Raw genomic sequence first — 21,924 nt, 5'->3', positions numbered from 1 at the left:
CAAAGCACTTCATGTTTACAGATGTGAGTGCTACAGAGAGGTTGTCATTGTGGCATGAAGCATTAAAGTTCTTGGGAACAGGAATGATGGTGGTCAGCTTAAGACATGGGAGGATTACAGACTGGGACAAGGAGAGGTTGAAAATGACGGTGAATATGCCTGCCAGCTGATCTGCGCTTGCTCTGAGAATGCGTCCTGGAATACCGTCCGGCCCTGCGGCCCGTGTGTTGGCCTGATTCACGTCGGACTCGGAGAGAGCGAGGTCCTCTGGGTCGGTGGGGCCCCTCACGCACGGTACGGTGTTGTTATTGTCGAGGCGTGCATAAAATGCATTGAGTTCGTCCGGAAGAGTTGGGCAGATCACGGCTGGGTCTTCCTTTGTGATCTGTCATACTTGAGTAAAAGTAAAGATGCCTTAATAGAAAATGACTCAAGTAAATAGACAAAGTGCCCTTATGTTGATGACTTGATCACATCGATTTTCGGGGTTGAAATTACGTGGAAACAACGTTGATTTACCCAGTTTTTGCCCAGTGGGATGGGTCTGATTATTGGTTCTGAGTTCTGCTTTCACCCTCAGTTCCGGTTCAGTTCTGGAGGAGACTCTGGACAGAAGGGACCTCAGGTGTCTGCTCAGGAGGCTCAGATGCAAGCCATCATGCAACAGGCCAGGGTAAGGGTTATGCACACTCACACACACACACACACACACACACACACACACACACACACACACAATTTTGTATCTCTCTTACAGTGCTGTTTTCTCTCTCCAGCTTGCGATGCGTGGTCCTACTGGCCCTATGGGTTTGACTGGTAGATCTGGTCCTCTGGTACGTACCAAAGACTTCCTCAGTTTCCCCTCACACACACAAACACACACCACTGTCACATACACAGCCTGAGGACAGCCTGAGGTGCTCATAGTTGATAAGATCCTATTGAAATTGTAATTCAGATGCTACAACAGTAATAGTGTTTTGGCTGTGGCCTGATTTGGGTCTACCATGACCTATGTGTGACCTTATTGTGTTTGTCCTCCTCCCAGGGTTCTCCAGGTGTGGCTGGACTGAAGGGAGATTCTGGAGAGACCGGTCCTCAGGTAAGACAGATGGAAGGTTCTAGACCACTAGAACCACTGAAGGTTCTAGACCACTGGAACCACTAGAACCACTATCCTGTCATCGCCAGCCCAAGTTCAGGGCTATGCTATAAACACAACTTACTTCGGTTCTTTTATTAGGGTTATTTTTTGGGGGGGTTCTGTGGTAGGGTTCTCTTGTTGGGTTCTCCAGTAACATTGTTCATTGTTTCAGGGACCTCGTGGACCAATGGGTTCTCATGGACCCCCTGGGAAGCCTGGTAGAAGGGTAAGTGTCATTGGGAATTTTACACTGACATTTTAGTTTGGCATGCAGATTAGAATTGATTGTTTCATATATTGTATTGCTCTTGTGTTTTATGTTCACACTGACTACTTCCTGCTGACCTCTTGACAGGTTTCCCTTGCAAAAGGTTTCTAACCTCAAAAGGCCTTTCCTGGTTAAATAAAGGTTAAATAAAAATAAAAAAAATAAAAAGGATTGTCCCCTTCAGGAAGGAGAGGGAAGTGATTGAAATGTAAGTGTTAGTGTTGCTAGGTGTTGTAAGGTCTATATATTCTGTGTTTCCAGGGACGTGCTGGATCTGATGGAGCCAGAGGCATGCCTGGTCAGACCGGAGCCAAGGGAGACAGAGGGTTCGATGGTTTAGCCGGACTTCCTGGTGAGAAGGGACACAGAGTAAGTCACACCCTTTTTTTTTCTTAAAAAAAAAATTCTACATTGTTTTTTCTAGTCCAGTGTTTGTGTGTCTTTGCCAGTGTGATTGTCTGTGTGTGTGTGTGTGTGTGTGTGTGTCACTGATCTGTATTATGTCGGTTTATTTAGGGCGAAGCTGGTCCCCATGGACCTCCCGGACCCACAGGAGAGGATGGAGAGAGAGTAAGCACCACCACACGTCCTATCTCCCTCCCGACATCTCTTGTCATCTCTACCCAATTTTTCTCGCTCTCTATTTCTTTATCCTCCCACTCTGTGTGTGTGTGTGTATGCGTCCGTAGGTCAGTATGTCCGTGCGGTGTGTGTGTGTGTGTGTGTCTGCGTATGTGTGATTGGTAAGTGTGTGTGATCTAAGTGTCTGCCGTCAGTCATGTAAATCAGCCTCCTCCTCACATACTCCATCTCTCATCTGACACCATCACTCACTCCCCACCTGGCTCATCCTACTGTGCTACATCTGTACTCTCCTCCTTTCCCCTCCTTTCATACCTCCTCTCTCCATCGCCCTCTCTCCTCTACTCCAACCTCCCACTTCCTGTTCTGAACATGTCACTTCCTGTTTTCAGGGAGACGATGGAGAGATTGGGCCACGTGGTCTGCCTGGTGAGCCAGTAAGTGTTGACCTTTTTAAGATGTCCACCACCTTGTCATTTGGAATTTCTGGTATTTTATTAGGATCCCCAATAGCTGTTGCAAAAGCAGAAGCTACTCTTCCTGTGGTCCACACAAAACATGAAACAGAATGACATAATACAGAACATCATTAGACAAGAACAGCTCAAGGACAGAACTACATACATTTTTATAAAGGCACACGTAGCCTACATATCAATGTATACACACAAACTATCTGGGTCAAATAGGGGAGAGGCGTTGTGCCTCGAGGTGTTGCTTTATCTGTTTTTTTAAACCAGGTTTGATGTTTATTTGAGCAATATGAGATGGAAGGAAGTTCCGTGATATAAGGGCTCTATATAATACTGTACGCTTTCTTGAATTTGTTCTGATTTGGGGACTGTGAAAAGACCCCTGGTGGCATGTCTGGTGGGATAAGTGTGTGTGTCGAGCTGTGTGTAAGGTGACTATGCAAACAATTTGGGATTTTCAACACTTTAATGTTTCTAATAAAAATAACAAGCGATGCAGTCAGTCTCCCCTCAACTCTTAGCCAAGAGAGACTGGCATGCATATTATTTATATCAGCCCTCTGATTACAATGAAGAGCAAGACGTGACGCTCTGTTCTGAGCCAGCTGCAGCTTAACTAGGTCTTTCCTTGCAGCTCTCAACCACACAGCTGGACAGTAATAAAGATAAGACAAGACTAGAGCCTGCAGAACTTGCTTTGTGGAGTGTGGTGTCAAAAAAGCAGAGCATCTCTTTATTACGGCCAGACCTCTGCCAAATCTTTACAACCATTGAATCTTTATGTTTAGACCATGACAGTTTACAATCTAAGGTAACGCCAAGTCATATAGTCTCCTCAACTTGTTCAACAGCCTCACTATTCATTACCAGATTCAGCTGAGGTCTAGAACTTAGGGAATGATTTGTACCAAATACAATGCTCTTAGTTTTAGAGATGTTCAGGACCAGTTTATTACTGGCCACCCATTCCAAAACAGCCTGCAACTCTTTGTTAAGGGTTTCAGTGACTTCATTAGCTGTGGTTGGTGATGTGTATATGGTTGAATCATCAGCATACACGGACACAAATGCCAGTGGCAGGTCATTGGTAAAAAATTGTCATTGTGACACTTGCATCTCAATAAAGCACGTGTTGACAGATACATTCTAGAAACAGGATTTGACATAAAGTCCAGCTAATGGTATATGCACACAGTCTTGTACACAGCATTAGTTATTTAGCATGCTACCTTATATGTGAATCTGAGGGTAGATACCTCTTGTTCACAGCCTGCTTTCCTCACGGCTGGTGGACAGGCTCCTATACGTCTACGGACGAGATTCCCTTCCTCTCTGACAGGATTTCCCCCTGCGGAGAGGAGAAATGAGACAGGCAGAGAGGAAGAGAGTTAGAGGAAGAGAGACTGGGAGAGAATCATTAGTGGTAAATTGTGTGGTGCAGTATTTCAGACGTACCACCAGGGGGTGGTACAACTACTTGTTTTCTGAAATATACTTGCTGTGAGAGGAAGGTGCGTTGAGCCATGGCACTACGATACGACTGTTTGAGAGGATTGAAAAGAGCAGACATCAAGACTAGTGAAATCAGTCTAGGATGGTGCGGAGAGATTCAAGAAGCCTCAAGCATGTTTTAGATGAAAATCCATTATTCATTGTTGTGACAAGCAAATTTTTATCTACATTTAACAAAATTCTATATTCATTTAGTAACTTTTGAAAAGGATCATGGTGTTGATGTTGTTTGAAACATATTTTGATCAATTGTTTCTCTCTCTCTCCAGGGACCTCGTGGTTTGCTGGGACCAAAGGGACCTCAGGGACCTCCCGGACAACTTGTGAGTTTAGAATGCACGCACACAAACACTCACACGCACACACACATACCCACACACACAGTCACACACACTTTCATTTCACAGTCAAATTCAGATACAGATTTAGCAGATATGTCATCCCCATCGAGGGAATTCATTTCTGCAGCTCATAGCAAAATGAACAAAAGTACAAAGTACAAGCAGAACAAAAATGATGTTTATTGTCACATACACCAGAAAGGTGTAGTGAAATGTGTTGTTTTACAGGGTCTGCCATAGTAGTACGGCGCCCCTGAAGCAAACTAGGGTTAAGTGCCTTGCTCAAGGGCACACCGGCAGATTTTTCATGACACCCACAGGGAAATACCACATACAACACCTCCACGACATCACAGGAGGTTGGTGGCACCTAATTGGGGAGGACGGGCTCATGGTAATGGCTGGAGTGAAATTAGTGGAATGCTATCAAATGCGTCAAACACATGGTTTCCATGTGCTTGATGCCGTTCCATTCGCTCCGGTCCAGACATTATTATGAGCCGTTCTCAGCAGCCTCCTGTTCACTTCATACATCAGATGATAAGAAGGGCTATGGCTATAGATATTAAGCTATTTATGTCTCCCACATTACCTTCTCTACATCATTTGATGTGAGGGAAATCTCCCCTTGTCCCGATAGCATGTTGGTTCAGATTGGGGAAGGTATCTACAGCGTATACACAGTTGAAGTCGGAAGTTTACATACACCTTAGCCAAATACATTTAAACTCCGTTTTTCACAATTCCTAGTAAGAATTACCTGTCTTAGGTCAGTTAGGATCACCACTTTATTTTAAGAATGTGAAAGTCAGAATAATAGTAGAGAGAATGATTTATTTCAGCTTTTATTTTTTCCACCACATTCCCAGTGGGTCAGAAGTTTACATACACTCAATTAGTATTTGGTAGCATTGCCTTTAAATTGTTTAACTTGGGTCAAACGTTTCGGGTAGCCTTCCGTAAGCTTCCCACAATAAGTTGGGTGAATTTTGGCTCATTCCTCCTGACAGAGCTGGTGTAACTGAGTCAGGTTTGTAGGCCTCCTTGCTCACACACACTTTTTCAGTTCTGCCCACAAATTGTCTATGTGATTGAGGTCAGGGCTTTGTGATGGCCACTCCAATACCTTGACTTTGTTGTCCTTAAACCATTTTGCCACGACTTTGAAGTATGCTTGGGGTCATTGTCCATTTGGAAGACCCATTTGTGACCAAGCTTTAACTTCCTGACTGATGTCTTGAGATGTTGCTTCAATATATCCACATAATTTTACTTCCCCTCATGATGCCATCTATTTTGTGAACTGCACCAGTCCCTCCTGCAGCAAAGCACCCCCACAACATGATGCTGCCACCACCGTGCTTCACAGTTGGAATGGTGTTCTTCGGCTTGCAAGCCTCCCCCTTTTTCCTCCAAACATAACGATGGTCATTATGGCCAAACAGTTCTATTTTTGTTTCATCAAACCAGGGGACATTTCTCCAAAAAGTACAATCTTTGTCCCCATGTGCAGCTGCAAACCGTAGTCTCGCTTTTTTATGGTGGTTTTGGAGCAGTGGCTTCTTCCTTGCTGAGTGGCCGTTCAGGTTATGTCGATATAGGACTTGTTTTACTGTGGATATAGTTACTTTTGTACCTGTTTCCTCCAGAATCTTCTCCAGAATCTTCTCCAGAATGTTCTGGGATTGATTTGCACTTTTCGCACCAAAGTACATTCAGCTCTAGAAGACAGAACGAGTTTCCTTCCTGGGCGGTATGATTGGAATTTGGAATTTTCCAAGCTGTTTAAAGGCACAGTCAACTGAGTGTATGTAAACTGAGTGTGATACAGTGAGTTAGTTATAAGTGAAATAATCTGTTTGTAAACAATTGTTGGAAAAATTACTTGTGTCATGCACAAAGTAGATGTCCTAACCGACTTGCCAAAACTATAGTTTGTTAACAAGAAATTTGTGGAGTGGTTGAAAAACTAGATTTAATGACTCCAACCTTAGTGTATGTAAACTTCCGACTTCAACTGTATCTCAGTCTTTCACTGAAGCCCTCTCCATCTTTGTCCTTATTCTCTGTGTGTTAACCGGAGAGTGTGCTTTATGCCTTGAATAGAGGCGTCATCTCATCTGTGTGTGTTACAGGGTGTGACTGGAATGGATGGCCACCCTGGACCCAAAGGAAACATTGTAAGTTCTGTAGCAGTGTGTAGAAACGATCGGCTCTATTTGCTTCTGACACACACCTCTCTCTCTCTCTCTCTCACACACACACACACACACACACACACACACACTGGCTCGATCTATCCCCCAGGCTTACACCATTTCCTTACCTTGCTTCCAGGCTATTTCCCCATCAAATGCACACTGTTGTTTCATAAAGACCCATTCACTTACGCCCACACTCCCACAGTGTGAAGACTCTCTTGTCATCTAATGAAGAATAGACCGAATGTACTGTCCTGTTAGAGTCAAGTACTCCATGGCCATCTGTGTTATTCTGGGACCATTTAGTAGGAGCAGTGTATCCATAATGAGAGAATGCCTGGCTGGAGAAGACAGTGTCTCCGCTGGGGATGCTCCAATTAGGGAGCGAGATGGAAGATCCACAGTCTTTTTCCCAGCCGCTCCGAACAGGGAACGTAATTGATTGTCAATTATCTGGGAGGCGTTTGAGTTTGAGGTTCAGCATTTACTTTCATTAGGAGAGAGTGTGTGTGAAGGAAACTGAGCGGATTGTGTGTGAAGGAGACAGAGAGTGTGTGTGTGTGTGTGTGTGTGAGAGAGAGGGGAGGTGTTTATGTGTTTGTTTGAAAGAGAGAGGCTGAGAGCAGGTTGTGTGTGTGTGTGTGTGTGTGTGTGTGTGTGTGTGTGTGTGTGCGTGTGTGTGTGTGTGTGTGTGTGTGTGTGTGTGTGTGCTCCCTCCAGCTAGAATAGGCTACAAAAACACACACACACACACACACACGTCTGTGTGGAAGAAAGTAATAATGTAGTGATATTGACTCAATCAAAAGTCCACTCACTACACCACATTCTTCATGAATTTACACTGCGCTATGTTCGAGTGCCGGCATTTAGTCGTCTACCTCTTCAAGCTGCACTGTCCTCATGTGTCAGACCGATACCTAGCGATGTCCTGTGGATGAATGTGAACGAGGTGTTGTCTCCATCATAGGGACCCCAAGGAGAGCCTGGCCCCAGTGGACAGCAAGGAAACCCTGGTGCTCAGGTCAGTATGATCATATTAGGATTCCTATTGGACAGGGTATGAGATTACAGCCTTCATGTGGTTCGACGTTGTATGGTCATGCCCACTATGGCATTTTGACATTAGTCCATTGGTTGGATTGTCTGTCACTCTTGGACGTTCCTGTCTCATCCTCCAGTGAGTTTGTGCTGACAATGTCCGTCCTCTCTCTCTACAGGGACTTCCAGGTCCTCAGGGAGCCATCGGGCCCCCTGGAGATAAGGTAAGGGCCCTGGCCACTTAAAACATATAACTATACCATTGTGGGATGTGAGCAGTATTGTGGCTCCACTGTCTGTCATCTGAGTATCTCTGACTTCCCCTCTCTCCTTCTCCGCTCTCCACAGGGTCCTACCGGAAAACCAGGACTGCCAGGAATGCCCGGAGCTGACGGACCCCCGGTAAGTGTGTGAACTAACTCTCCCGGACACACTCCCCACCTCCTCGCAGCGAACACCTGTGCTGTCGCCAGGTGGTCCATGGAAGATGGCAGGTGGTGGGTGGGAGAGAGAGAGAAAGGAATGTGTGTGTGTGCATGTGACAGACAGAGTGAGAAAGTGAGTGCGAGAAAGAGTGGAAGTAAGGAAGACGGAATGGAAGGGAGAGCGAGAGCTCGATGAGAGCAGCGTCTGTCGCTGTATTCCCCCATGAAGCCCCGTGATCCTCCTTGGCTTTGATATCTGTGTAGAGTGGAAATGCCACTCGCTCCCTCTTTCAACTCCCTTCTTCTCCCCCTCTCCCCTTTTCTCTGTTCTATTTGCTGCCTCTTAGTCTTCATCCACCCCCCTCTCTCTCTCTCTCTCTCTCTCTCTCTCTCTCATATCTGAAACCATATCATTTGATAGTTGTCACCCTCTTCCCCTCTTTCTTCTGTCGACTTCTATTTTCTGTCGCTTAAGTCTCCTCTCATCCCTCTCTCTCTCTCTCTCTCTCTCCTGAAACCCTATCAGTGGACATATTACAGCTTGGTAATCTCAAGGGAACATAATCAATTTCCCTCAGCCCCTTTTTTTCCACCCGACATGCTAAGTGGTGTGTGTGTGTGTGTGGTGTGTGTGGTATGTGTTGAAACGGAAAGCTTTTGAAGATGCTCTATAATGGTCCATAGTGGTTGTAAAATATACTGGGCGTTAAAGAGACATCCCAAATGAGATTGAACTCTGAAGGCTTTTAATCCAAATGGCCCTTTTTCCCACTGTCATACAGTACATCCTGGCTTTGTTTTACTGTGTAATAGGCTGTAGTGTTTTATGATCGTGTGCTAATTATCCCGGGACTACCGTTCATTTTGCTGTTAATAATTCATAGGGTCACCCTGGAAAGGAAGGACCCAACGGAGAGAAAGGACATTTGGTAAGCTTCTTCTTCTTTTTATAGGTATTGTGTTCTTGTTCGTTGTTTTTAAAATGTTTTATCAGGATCTGTTTCTCCCTTTGTCTTTTATTTGTCGTTCTTGCTCTCTCTTTCTCTCTGATTCTCTCTCTCTCTCTATCTCTCTGCCTCTTTCTCACTCGCTGTATTTTTCTCTCGTATTCTTCACCTGGATTTTTGACATTGAATTTACATAAATGTAAATGACTCTCTGTAACAAGCTTCCATCCACACATGTATCTTCTCGCAGGGTCCCACTGGCTCTCAAGGCCCAATCGGTTATCCCGGTCCCCGAGGCGTGAAGGTGAGTTTTACGCCCCAATGTCTCATCCGCCCCCCCCTGGCCTAATTAACTCCTAATACACTACCCCATGCTTGGAGCACATGATATCAATGGCGCTCTCCCATTGGTCTGATCTGTCATTAGGTAAAGCAGTCTAATCCTTAGCCCCACTGTCTTTTGAATGCTAACAGGTAATGAACTGAAACTGCACTTTTGTATGCAACAAAATAGGCCTAGTTAGCGGTTCTGCTGTTTCATACTCTGTGTGGACCAGACATAATGTTAGAGTAGGATTTTGGACTGAACAACCCCCCCCCCCCCCCCCCCCCCCCCATCTGTGACATGCGGATGGAGTCAATATTACAGGAAATCAGAAACCTGTTTTCCCCCAATTACCCTCTGTTACCAGAAGTACTTATTTAGGCTCGTAAACCAGCGCCGCTCATCATAGCTCAGTTGAGAGGGTCAGGGTTGATGGGTCGCGTGGCTGAGATAAGCACGCGTGGCTGTAGCTCGCACTCACACTCTCTCTGTGGCCCTGGGAGTGATCCCACTGCCGCTTGATCCTCAGTAATGGCTAGCTGAGTTAAGCAGAGACGCATGAAGGCAGGCGGACTCCCATCAAATGGCCCCTCCAGAGAGGGGTTAAGGGGCCAAATGAATTACACCACCCACTGACTGTGTGTGTGAGGCTGGCGGATGCTCATGCCTCTTGGCGTGTGCTCTCCAAAAGCGCTCCCCAGCAGTTAGCCTCTGCGTGTTGGAGACAACGGGCTCGGTGACTGATGCTGGTTTAATGAAAGTACAACCAATGTATATGGGAGTAAAGATGGATATAGGAGGAGAAGGATGCTATTGGTTTCCAGCACCACAGGGAACCATTCTGCTCCTATACTTTAAAATTACACCCCAGGCGAATAGCTTTGTTATCATCGAGCTCCAATCGGGATCATTCTTTATAGAGTTGAATGAGAAACGGCATACTTAGTTATCTTTCAGCCTTAGTTGAGTGTGTTAGTGTTTTAAGCATTCAGATCCAGTTCAGTGTTGATACTAATGAAGCCCCAGTTGGTAGAGTGTGGTTGATGTTGGCCTTAAAGCACCGTGCTTCAGACATACATGCTCACTAACCTCTATGTCGCTCTCTGTCTCTTTCTGTCTCTCCCTGTCTTTCCCTCTCTCTCTCTGTCTCTCTCTCTGTCTCTGTGTTTTTCTCTCTCTCTCTCTGTCTCTGTGTTTTTCTCTCTCTCTCTGTCTGTGTTTTTCTCTCTCTCTGTCTCCCTGTCTTTCTCTCTCTGTGTCTGTGTGTGTGTGTGTCTCTCTCTCTCTCTCTCTGTCTCTGTGTGTGTGTGTGTCTCTCTCTGTCTCTGTGTGCGTCTCTCTCTCTCTCTTTCTCTCTCTCTCTCTGCCTTTGCCTACCAGGGAGCCGATGGAGTACGAGGCCTGAAAGGAGGAAAGGGTGAAAAGGTACGACATTAGCGTGCGTGCGTGTCCGATCTTCTGTTAGAGTTGCCAAACGAAAAATGCATCAGTCACACATGATAATAATGACAGCGATGATGGTTCTAACAATAATGGTGATGATGAAGGTGACGATAAGGATGATGGTATATGTGGCCGAATCCCATACGTCAGGCTGTCCTACTTCTCTTCAGGGAAAATAAGATCTAGAGTTTCTATGGCAACAGGGACTGCTCAAAGCAATTTTACAGGTGTGTGTGAGAGAGAGAGGGATGTGTGTTTTGTTTTGTGTTCATACACGTTTGTTTGTGAATGCCTTTGTGAGGGCGGATATGGCTTTTCACTGCTCTCCAAAACAAATGACCACATTCTCAACACCTTTTCTGTCTCCCCCCTCCTTTGTCTCGTTCCTTTCTTTCTTTCTCTCAGGGAGAAGATGGATTCCCTGGCTTCAAGGGAGATATGGGAATCAAGGGTGACAGGGTGAGGCATTTATCTTTTGTTCTAGTTTTTTGTTGTTGTCAAATGCTGTCCACATATCTGGACGTCTCAGTACATAATATCCAACAGAATTTAAGCAAATACTTTCGTCAGTCTGGCAGGGATTTAGTGTTCCTTTGACAGGCTTATGATGAAGGGTACAGTAAAACCCAGTTTGACTTTGAAAAGTGATGGAAACATTAGGCTAGTTGTCATTGGCTAGTTGTCATTGGCTGAGGATTTTGGCTAGTGCACAGTTGATCCTAAAGTTCTCTGGTCCAATAGGAGGTGACCTTTACTTAAACTGTTCAATGGTATTGATCCCCCACTGTCTCACTGCCCCCCCCCCCCCCCCCCGATTGGCCCGAAGTCACTGTGACTGCTGAGTCACTGTGGAATTATGGGTAATGAGCAAGCACTGACCAAACGTCTCTGTTGCCAGTTCTGTGTGTGTGTGTGTGTGTGTGTGTGTGTGTGTGTGTGTGTGTGTGTGTGTGTGTGTGTGTGTGTGTGTGTGTGTGTGTGTGTGTGTGTGTGTGTGTGTGTGTGTGTGTGTGTGTGTGTTCCTATCAATCCCCCTCTTCCATCTCTCCAATTACCTCTTGACGTCTAGCCGACCTCTCTGAGATTAATAGAACAGAGAACTGGCAGGTAAAGCCAGAAATAGAAGCCCTCTCAAAGCGAACAATGTCAGTCAGAGATTTACGTTAGACTGTTCAAGTCACCTCAATACCCGTCGACAGGGAAACACAAGGAGCAGCTCTGGCCCCTACTTTAAACACAATACCCTCAACCCCTGAACAGGCCATCTTGAGAGAGAGAGATAGAGATAGAGAGAGAGACAGTGATGAGAGAGAAATCGATGAGAGGAGCTTAAACCCCTTCAAAACAGAGAGTGCGAAAAAGACAAGGGGCTTCAGCCTGTCTTCCTCTGGAGATGTAGCAGATGGGGAAGAGAGGAGGGGAGAGGGATTTTAGAGGGGGAAGAGAGGAGAAGAGAGGGGGATTTGAGAGGGGGAAGAGAGGAGAAGAGAGAGGGATTTGAGAGGGGGAAGAGAGGAGAAGAGAGAGGGATTTGAGAGGGGGAAGAGAGGAGACTTGATGGGGGAAGAGAGGAATTTGAGAGGAGAAGAGAGAGGGATTTGAGAGAGCCCTGTTCTCGAGAGGAGAGGAGGCAGGAGGCTCCCGGCATGGACCGGAATGTAATTGTCTACTTGTGTTGCGTGCTTATGAGTGTGCGTGCTTTAGAGAGCGAGAACTGAGTCTGTTTGATTAACTTTTTAGCATGAGTTACAATGTGTGAGTGTCAAGCTGGAAGAGACAGAGTTTTTGTGATTACTGTGATGTGTTTGTGCATATGTAAGTGGGCACATATGTGTCAAGTGTGTGTGTGTGTGACGGCGAGTCTACGGGGGACTGTTCATGGTCCACTGGGTCGGCACGGTAACGACAAATTGTCAGAGCCAGTTTGTACCCTGCCTTTTAGAGTTGTGCTCTGCCTCATAGCAGCCTCAGCACAGCACCACTAACCCACCAGAGGATGAATACACGTAAAGAGGGAGGAAATAAAAGTCCTCTTATATCACACAGTCAGCTTGAGAGACAGACAGACAGAGACAGACAGACAGAGCAGGGGAAATGGCCTCATTTGATTCCTTAAGCAGTTACAGAGCATCAGAGACTGAGCTGCTCGACACTCACTGTCTGAAGGGCTGGACCCGGAGGAGCCGGTGTCATGACTGAAACAGGGACTGAAACGGTGTGAGGATGTGACGGTGTCATGACTGAAACGGTGTGAGGATGAGACGGCGTCATGACTATAACAGGGACTGAAACGGCGCGAGGATGAGACGGTGTCATGACTGAAACGGGGACTGAAACGGCGCGAGGATGAGACGGTGTCATGACTGAAACGGGGACAGAAACGGCGCGAGGATGAGACGGTCATGACTGAAACGGGGACTGAAACGGCGTGAGGATGAGACAATGTCATGACTGAAAATGTGTTTGGAACAATCTGAGGATGATATTTCAGTTTGCTGGGCCTGTAAGAACAGGTGTCATGACAGTGACTGGAGTGATGTGGGTATGGTAGTGCATTCTGAAGGACCTGGGAAGCAGGTGTCATGGCTCTATGATATGACATGACACGATACACTCGTGGAAAAAAGGGTTCCAAAAGGGTTCTTTGGTAAAACCCTTTTGGGTTCCATGTAGAACTCTCTGTGAAAAGGGTTCTATATGGAACCAAAAACAGTTATTTAAAGGGTTCTCCTATGGAGAAAACCCCCCAAAACTTTTAGGTTCTAGATATCACCTGTTTTCTAAGAGTGTACGTTAAGATAGAAGATATGGTATGATTCGGTAGTAAATCAATGCCACAATACGTGAATCTCGGATACAACATGATACTCTGAGAAATAGTATGACACAATATGAGATCCCCTGAAAACCTGTTTATGTGTTATCCAGGGTGAGCTGGGACCTGCAGGACCCAGAGGAGAGGACGGACCTGAGGGGCCCAAGGGTCGCTCCGGTCTCCCTGGAGATGCTGGCCCTCTCGGACCCAACGGCGAAAAGGTGAGTCGTCTTTGCCCTTGTGACAAACTTCACATTCACTGTATGTAATGGTGACCAACTCCTCATACACTGTAAAATCAAGTGTTTAGGATCTGAACACATAACTCAACACTTTTCTGTAACAATTTTTAAACCTGCAAGTCACAATACGCTGGATGGTGAAGTGAATAGTAATTCCTATCGGAATATAGGCAACAATTGGAATATTCTTAGCACCTACAACCTGACCTCAGAATGACTGTTATGGTGAAATAGTTACCAAACAATACTTAAACCATTGAAACTGGAACAACCATCTCAGTAATGGGTGCAATAACTCCAACCCCCTTACAGATTGTATTAGTTTAGAAAAATGTATACGATCAATCGATCAATATGCATGAGGATACATAGATATTAAAACAACTATTCTAAAAATCAACCTGCAACAAAGCATGCTGGGAAATATGATAACGTGGCCCCTCCCACGTACTCTGAGAGACAATAGGAAAGTAAACACTAGTGTTTCAAATCTGAACACTTAGTAGATATATTGTTCTTCTGGTTGGAAACTGACAGGAAAAAGCTGACTATCATGTTTAATCTTGCATTCTAAACGCCTGTGTTTAAAATGAGAACACTTGTTGGCAAATTTAAATGCCAAATGTTTTAAACACTGACTATACACATGTAGGGTATTTTCTATCTATAACCAGTGAAACACTGGAGTGACTTATTTCTATTAATTTAAACAAGGACAATTTGTTTTATAGCTTTAAGACAAAGTAGTTGCGAGATATTTAATTTTCCTTAGTATAGTGTGTCTCTCTGTACTGTAATTTAGTAAATGGGAATCAGAATAATTTAATAGAATTCCCCAGAGAAACTATCTTAAGAAGTGGAACATAAAGACAGTTTCCTCTTCCCACTTCCAGCCCACATCTAGCAGGATGAGGGTGTAAACAAAACAGATTGGCCTGACCCAGAAAAGGGGGGAATGGAAAAGACAGGAAAATAGATGGAGGAGATACACAGGACTTAATGAATACTTAAACCCATGACATTCAAGCAAAGTCACTTTGTGACAACTGAAGATGTACAAAAAGGCTTTATAAATAAATGTGTTTCATTGATTGATCTACTGATGGTGACTTTGTTTTGTGTTCCTCTCTCTCAGGGCAAACTGGGTGTTCCAGGGTTGCCAGGATACCCTGGAAGACAAGGGCCAAAGGTAAGTCCCCTTTTCCTCCCAGAATCCCTTTCTTTCTCTATCTTTATCACGGTGGACACTTCAAGGAGACACATCTGAAGGCCCCCTTGATTGAACATGGCGTTATTGATGGACTGGTCTGACTGCCCAGAGGGGCACCGCTCTGACGCAGGCGGGGCGCAGGGAGGTCATGTTTGAACCTCCCTGATCAAAGGGGGCAGGATTTAGCCATGCCTTTTGGTGTCAGACAGACGCCCACTGAACGAGCGCTACCCAAAATGCGTCGCTGCTGCCTACAACAGCACTTTCACTTTACACCGCTCAACTTCTTTGTTGCTCGCTTTTGACGGACATGGGATTTAATCTCTTTTGCCTCTCTCTCTCTCTCTCTCTCTCTCTCTCTCTCTCTCTCTCTCTCTCTCTCTCTCTCTCTATCCCTCCTTTCTTTTTATCAACACAGGGATCTCAGGGATTCCAAGGCTTCCCCGGAGCCAACGGAGAGAAAGGAGCAAGGGTAGGTCAGAGAAAAGCGCACCTGTCAAAGTTTTGGTGCTTAGTATTAGTATCCTTACGTTTGAAGTTATAGTTGCATATCTGCTCTACATACCTACAAAACATCTCTGTGGATGTTTGAGCCGGCCCAGTGGATTTCACTTTGAAGTTTTAGTCTATCCACCCCTTAGAGTTTTGGATCAATACTGAATCAGACCAATGGCGAGGGGGTTTATTGTCTTTCTAGTGCGAATTCAAAAGACACAGGGGCTTTTAGTCAACGGGAAGAAGATTAAAACAAGGACAAAAAGACTGTTGTATTCCTTCTTCATTACCATCCTCACATAAGAACATTGGAAATCACCACAAAATGTAATTTATCACATTGTACAGTACTCAAGGGCAGTGTTTCATTTTCTTTTAAAAGAGACGGGTCGTTCGTTTGGTCTGGAGAGTAATGCTTTGTTTTGTGTTCCTCAGCGTATGATACAGAAAGCTTTTCATCTTCTGTTGCTTAAACATGAGACTTTATGAGGCAGAAAGCCTAACTCTTCGACGTAGAGCGATGGTCGTCACATTACCATTAGTTTCATTGCTGTCGTTTGTAAATCGAAAAACCCACACACAGCCATAATCCTTTTCTTCGTTCATTTGACGTACAGTAAGGAAATACGGCCTCATATTGCTCTGAAATTGTGGAAAAATGTCTTATTATATAGCACTGTTTTGCCGATCTTCCTCACTGTTCTCTCGCCCAATAACAGTTTTGAATATGTAAAGCCATGAATCTAGTTTCATTATGAAAAATGTTTTCAAATTTAAAACGTATATAAACATCTTGGCCTTTGTTCGCTCCCATGAGACAAAGAAGAAGAAAGAGTCACCATAGATAGGTGAATACATTCTATTTAAATTTAAGTCATTTAGCAGACACTCTCATCTAGAGGGACCCAGAGCAACGGTTGAATGAGGAATAGGTCTACATGTTAGTTGAAGTAGCCATGGTGACAGTGAGAATGGGACCTGTTTATGCTACAGGTCTAGTTGATCTGATTGGTTAGATAGGTCAGGGCGGTCTCAAATTCATTACCATGGCGACCTGTGACCTCTGCCCTCTGTATTTGTTATGGCTCCTCACAGGGACTTGCAGGGAAGGCTGGCCCAAGAGGACAGAGAGGACCAACGGTAAGTCTACTGCCTCTTTGACCTCCACTATCCACAGGCGATATACTGTAGGTATGTCCAGGTGACACAGGTTATGGTTTATTACCTTGACCCTCCAATAGGAAGTTAAGTGAATGAAAGGAGAACATCCTCTAATGGTGAAGGATATCTTCAGAGTGTTGTATCTACTTTATTGGTATTCCTCCCTCCTGACGTTCCTCCTCTTTTTCTTTCTCTCCTCCCAGGGACCTCGTGGAGAGAGGGGACCAAGGGGACCAACAGGAAAAGCTGGACCAAAGGTGAGTTAGGGTGCCTTCCAATATGACATGGCTGACGTAATGCCTCACTATCATACAGTGGTATGACCTTGTCTGTCATTGGCTGAGTCTATTCTGACCACTTCCTGTTTCCTTGCTGTCTCCCAGGGTACCTCAGGAAGTGACGGACCTCCAGGACCTCCCGGTGAGAGGGTATGTACTAGAGCATCCCTCATGAAAATACATATTCATCTATATCAATATGATCCATTTCCAATAGTGGTTATTGATAACTGATTGATTGATAACTGATTGATTGACTGTATCGTCTGCTTGTGTGTTTCAGGGTCTTCCAGGGCCTCAGGGACCAACAGGATTCCCCGGACCAAAGGGCCCACCCGTAAGACACCCCCCCCCCCCCCAAAAAAAACAAAATGACAACACAACACTTGAACACACACACACAAATGCCTTTCCTCTGTTTAAGTCTATAGTGTTTTAACGGTGGACTAGTGCGTATGTGTAGCATTACTGAGGTTATCTTCCTGTGTTTTCAGGGCCCCGCTGGGAAAGATGGTCTGCCCGGACACCCTGGACAGAGAGGAGAGACTGTGAGTGAACACGCTGTTGTTGTGGTCCTGTCCCTAGTGTCATAGGCCAGAGTTTCACTTCTCCCGAACCTTATACATACAACCTTTTTATACCGCTCTTATTCTCTCATTTCCTCGCAGGGTTTCCAAGGCAAGACTGGCCCACCTGGACCCCCAGGAGTGGTCGGACCTCAGGTGAGTTCCGTCACGCACCGCCACAATACAAACACACACATATCCCGCTGTATCATATCTCTCTGTGATACTGAGAGGAAAAACACACCCAATACAATACCTTTCAGTGGACTGGCCTCGTCAACAGGTGCACAGATCATGTCTGTACAGGAGTAGTAGCTGACTGATGAGCTAATAAGCAGCGTGGCGCGACTCGCATCGTGTCAACGCGGTCTGCACTCTGAACTAGTCCCCGATTAGAAGGAGAGGATGGAAACCAGAAGTGTTCGGCCAAGCTACTAAGGTTATTTCTGATTGTGGGCAGGATGGGTAGGGTGTCACAAGAGTGTGATAAGGATGACTTACAGGTGTCGTAAGGCAGTCATAGTGAGTTTTAGCTGTGTTTGTTGTGCACCCAGAAGGGATTTTCTCCTATCCGTATCTAGTTAGAGGTGACTGTCAGAGTGTTGTTTATCCTCTTAGATATTAGCACTAGGCTGTTCATTCATTATGCATGCTTAGTCAACAGCCATTTCCACCCAAGAGCTTCTCTCCTAATGCTAATTGAGAACATTACATGCATTGATGCTATTATTCTGACAGATGGATGACGCCTTCATGGAGTGACTAGTGAATACTGGCTGCCTCCCACTCTCTCACACTCTGTCACCCTGTACTCATACTGTGCAAACACCCTGATTCACTTTGTTGTCTTATTCATGTTATCGCACTCTCTCTTTCTCTCTGTTTCTCTCTCTCTCCTTCTCTCTTTCTCTCTCTCTCTCGCTCTCTCTCCATCCACAGGGCCCCACAGGTGAGACTGGTCCAATGGGAGAACGTGGCCACCCCGGACCCCCAGGCCCACCCGGTGAACAGGGTCTTCCTGGATCTGCTGGTAAAGAGGGAGCTAAGGGTGACCCAGGTCCCGCTGGCCCGGCTGGTAAGGACGGTCCCCCTGGTCTGAGAGGGTTCCCAGGAGAGAGAGGTCTACCCGGACCAGTGGTAAGTAGCACACACCTCACGTAATTTCTGTCTTATCTCTGTTCGGGATAAATACGATTCAGATCAATCCCCCCCCCAAAAAAAATTGCTGCCTTTGTTGTGTTAACCTGAGGAGGTTCCCACACCAGGATTCTGGGATAGATAGAGGGGGTGATTCCTCTAAAGGTTTGTGTCTCTCTGTCTCTCTCAACAGGGGGCTCATGGCCTGAAAGGGAATGAAGGCCCCAACGGCCCACCTGGACCTGCTGTGAGTACAGATGACTAACACATGGCCACCAACATCCTCTCTTCAACTCTCACTCCCTGTACTTCTGTCGATCACGCTCGCCATCAATATTTCTCTCTCCGTCGTGCCATCGTTATCTCTCTTTCTTTGTTCTATTTTTCTCTCTTTTTATTTCGTGCACACACTTACTGTGGGAATAAGGTTCATAGCTAAGCGCATCAGTTGTATTAAGATGCAGCACGTCATGTGTCAGTGATATTCATCGTTTGTTCATTAGTTACGCAAATCAGGATTCCAGCTACTTAGTAGATTTACGTGATGTTCAGATTCTACTCTAAACACGTTGTATTTACCTATCAAGGCACAAGGCGAGACCCAAATGCAGACACAGGAGGCAGTTGGTTGGAGTCTTACAATGTTTATTAATCCAAAGGGGAAGGCAAGAGAATGGTTGTGGACAGGCAAAAGGTCAAAACCAGATCAGAGTCCAGGAGGTACAGAGTGGCAGACAGGCTCGTGGTCAAGGCAGGCACAATGGTCAGGCGGGCGGGTACAAAGTCCAGAAGCAGGCAAGGGTCAAAACCAGGAGGACTAGAAAAAGGACAATGCAAAAAGCAGGAGCACAGGAAAAACGCTGGTTGACTTGGAAACATACAAGACGAACTGGCACAGAGAGACAGGAAACACAGGGATAAATACACTGGGGAAAACAAGCAACACCTGGAGTGAGGTGGAGACAATCACAAGGACAGGTGAAACAGATCAGGGCGTGACAGTACCTGATGTAGACTAGTACACCCTGGATTTACAGAAAGTGTAGAGGTATCAAGGTAGTGCCAATGTAGTTCAATAACGGCAGAGCCATGTATTTAGATGGGGAATATAATGTCTAGAATGAGCATTATGTAACATTTACATGACACTACAAAAATTCCATGGCAGCCATGTTAATGCCCCATTAACATCACATGTAAGAACAATGTTTGAAAATCTTAAAGTTGCCCAACTCTCTAAATGTATGGCTCTGGTTTCAGGTAGTACAAGTAGCGAGCTGTAGTGACCGTGTCTCTCCCTGTGTTCTAGGGTTCCCCTGGTGAGCGTGGTCCTGCTGGCACAGCCGGACCCACCGGACTCCCCGGACGACCAGGACCTCAGGGACCCCCAGGACCCGCAGGAGAGAAGGGTGGACCGGTAAGACCCAGTTCAGTTCAACCGGGTTCTGGCCACATCACTAGTTCAAACATAAAGCCTGTTGTTGGGAAACAAATGTATTTCTCTCAGCTACGGTATATCCCAGGGCTGTCTTAGCCTCCTCCTTTGAATTGATCTGTTGTACAGTACAGCAGTTGTTCGCGTCAATTCCATTCTAATTCAATCAATTCAGGAAGTAAACATTTGGATCATTTGGAATGGATCCCAACCCTGCAGTACATTAAGTCTCTCCAGATGAGAATATCTGGTACATGACTGAAATTGAATGGAATGTAATATGCTGTACAAATGTGTTATAGGGAGAGAAAGGACCCCAAGGCCCCGCTGGTAGAGACGGTGTCCAGGGACCGGTGGGTCTGCCCGGCCCCGCTGGACCTCTTGGAGCCCCAGGAGAGGATGGAGACAAGGTAGGTTGGCTCGCTGAGGGAAGAGTAGTGTGTGGGTGGGTGTGGGTGTGCGACTGAATGTATATAAAAATGATCACTTATGTGCTCGCGCACAGAAAACACACTCGACGTGATGATTTAGATCATAGTCAGAACGTGTCTGGGCTTCCGTATTCCGACCCTTTCCTTAGGGGTGTTGACAGGAAGTGTTTCCCTGGCTTACAGGTCTTTAAGTCTTTAATGCTGACAGAAAGCTGAACCCGTTATGTCGCTCAATTTTGTATTTTTCAGATGGTAGAGAGATGACCTGCTATTAGTATGCAGACTCACAGACAGGAGGAAAAACTCTCCTACACACTGAGACACACTGAGACACACTGAGACAGAGAGAGATAGCGAGATAAACATTTGTGTGAAGATCAGCTGTAATTGAATCTCTTGGGAGGCCTGAGGTATTTGACATTCCGATAGAGAGACACACACACGACACAGACACACACAAAGAAGATCTCACTGACATTATCCACAGTCTCATCATAAGGCCTCTACCACTGGGAACGGAGAGGAGAACTCCACTGCCTTTATTAACGGAAGTAAAGGAGAATATATTTATATTTCATTTCAGAAGCAATAACCACGTGACCAGCTATCCTCTGGGCTGGCTTAGCGAGTCTGATTCAATGTGTTCCCATCATTTCAAACACTCAAAGGATGTGAATGCGTTTGAATGTGCCTAACGTTGTGATGTGCTGGTGTCATTGCAAAGAAGGTGCGAATGGGATCCGTGACAGGCTGCTAGTCATTTGTCACAGAGAGACAACAAACCCGTTCGAGCATGTGACTCTTAGTTATGACAGTGTGTCAGCAAGTTATATTTGAAGGTGACAATGACATATCAAAAGCCCCGAGACCTATCTTATATCCCTGCCAAGCGCACGGTCACACACAAATCTTAATTTAGATCAGAGGAGGCTGGTGGGAGGAGCTATAGGAGGACGGGGCTCATTGTGATGGCCGGAATGGAATGAATGGAACAGAGTCAAACGTGTGCTTTCCATACGTTTAATGTGTTTGATACCGTTCCATTCATTCCATTCCGGTATTTATAATGAGCCCACCCACCTATAGCGCCTCCCACCAGCCTCCTCTGATTTAGATGAACACACAAACTCAACAGGATGGAAGTGAGTTAACGCAACGGGATTCATTGAGTTGTGTTGACTGGCGTTGTCGTCTTTGTTTCTATCACCAGGGGGAGATTGGCGAGCCAGGTCAGAAGGGAAGCAAAGGAGACAAAGGAGAACATGGTCCACCTGGTCCTACTGGTCCCCAAGGCCCAGTTGGAGCGCCTGGTCCTGCTGTAAGTATCCAGCTGAACCCCCACGGTTTATTAGATCTGGAGGCGACCATTGTGTATATGATGTCACTTCCTGCCACTGTCTTCTGGCCTACAGTATATGCTAACGCTTAGCCCCCATGCTCCTTCTCTTTCTC

The 21,924-nt window shown here is 45.7% G+C and overlaps 1 protein-coding gene across 2 annotated transcripts in view; it reads left to right on the top strand.

Annotated features, from left to right (window-relative positions):
• Positions 1–21,924, top strand: part of LOC106562962 (collagen alpha-1(V) chain) — a 134,665-nt gene that overhangs the window by 93,392 nt on the left and 19,349 nt on the right. For both annotated transcript variants that reach the window (XM_014128098.3, XM_014128099.3), the window contains exons 13-42: positions 581–673; positions 777–833; positions 1,049–1,102; positions 1,317–1,370; positions 1,674–1,781; positions 1,929–1,982; positions 2,387–2,431; positions 4,249–4,302; positions 6,456–6,500; positions 7,492–7,545; positions 7,742–7,786; positions 7,911–7,964; positions 8,872–8,916; positions 9,185–9,238; positions 10,640–10,684; positions 11,108–11,161; positions 13,631–13,738; positions 14,895–14,948; positions 15,388–15,441; positions 16,560–16,604; positions 16,829–16,882; positions 17,009–17,053; positions 17,187–17,240; positions 17,398–17,451; positions 17,572–17,625; positions 18,409–18,606; positions 18,800–18,853; positions 19,916–20,023; positions 20,344–20,451; positions 21,683–21,790. In XM_014128098.3, the coding sequence (XP_013983573.1) occupies positions 581–673; positions 777–833; positions 1,049–1,102; positions 1,317–1,370; positions 1,674–1,781; positions 1,929–1,982; positions 2,387–2,431; positions 4,249–4,302; positions 6,456–6,500; positions 7,492–7,545; positions 7,742–7,786; positions 7,911–7,964; positions 8,872–8,916; positions 9,185–9,238; positions 10,640–10,684; positions 11,108–11,161; positions 13,631–13,738; positions 14,895–14,948; positions 15,388–15,441; positions 16,560–16,604; positions 16,829–16,882; positions 17,009–17,053; positions 17,187–17,240; positions 17,398–17,451; positions 17,572–17,625; positions 18,409–18,606; positions 18,800–18,853; positions 19,916–20,023; positions 20,344–20,451; positions 21,683–21,790 (2,013 nt within the window). The remainder of the gene's footprint in view (positions 1–580; positions 674–776; positions 834–1,048; positions 1,103–1,316; positions 1,371–1,673; positions 1,782–1,928; positions 1,983–2,386; positions 2,432–4,248; positions 4,303–6,455; positions 6,501–7,491; positions 7,546–7,741; positions 7,787–7,910; positions 7,965–8,871; positions 8,917–9,184; positions 9,239–10,639; positions 10,685–11,107; positions 11,162–13,630; positions 13,739–14,894; positions 14,949–15,387; positions 15,442–16,559; positions 16,605–16,828; positions 16,883–17,008; positions 17,054–17,186; positions 17,241–17,397; positions 17,452–17,571; positions 17,626–18,408; positions 18,607–18,799; positions 18,854–19,915; positions 20,024–20,343; positions 20,452–21,682; positions 21,791–21,924) is intronic.

The sequence above is a fragment of the Salmo salar genome, chromosome 11 (genome assembly GCF_965601325.2).
Source record: "Salmo salar chromosome 11, fSalSal1, whole genome shotgun sequence".
In the NCBI taxonomy this organism is placed as follows: domain Eukaryota; kingdom Metazoa; phylum Chordata; class Actinopteri; order Salmoniformes; family Salmonidae; genus Salmo; species Salmo salar.
Note: the sequence above shows the minus strand (reverse complement) of the source record. Positions and strands in the feature narration are given on the sequence as shown.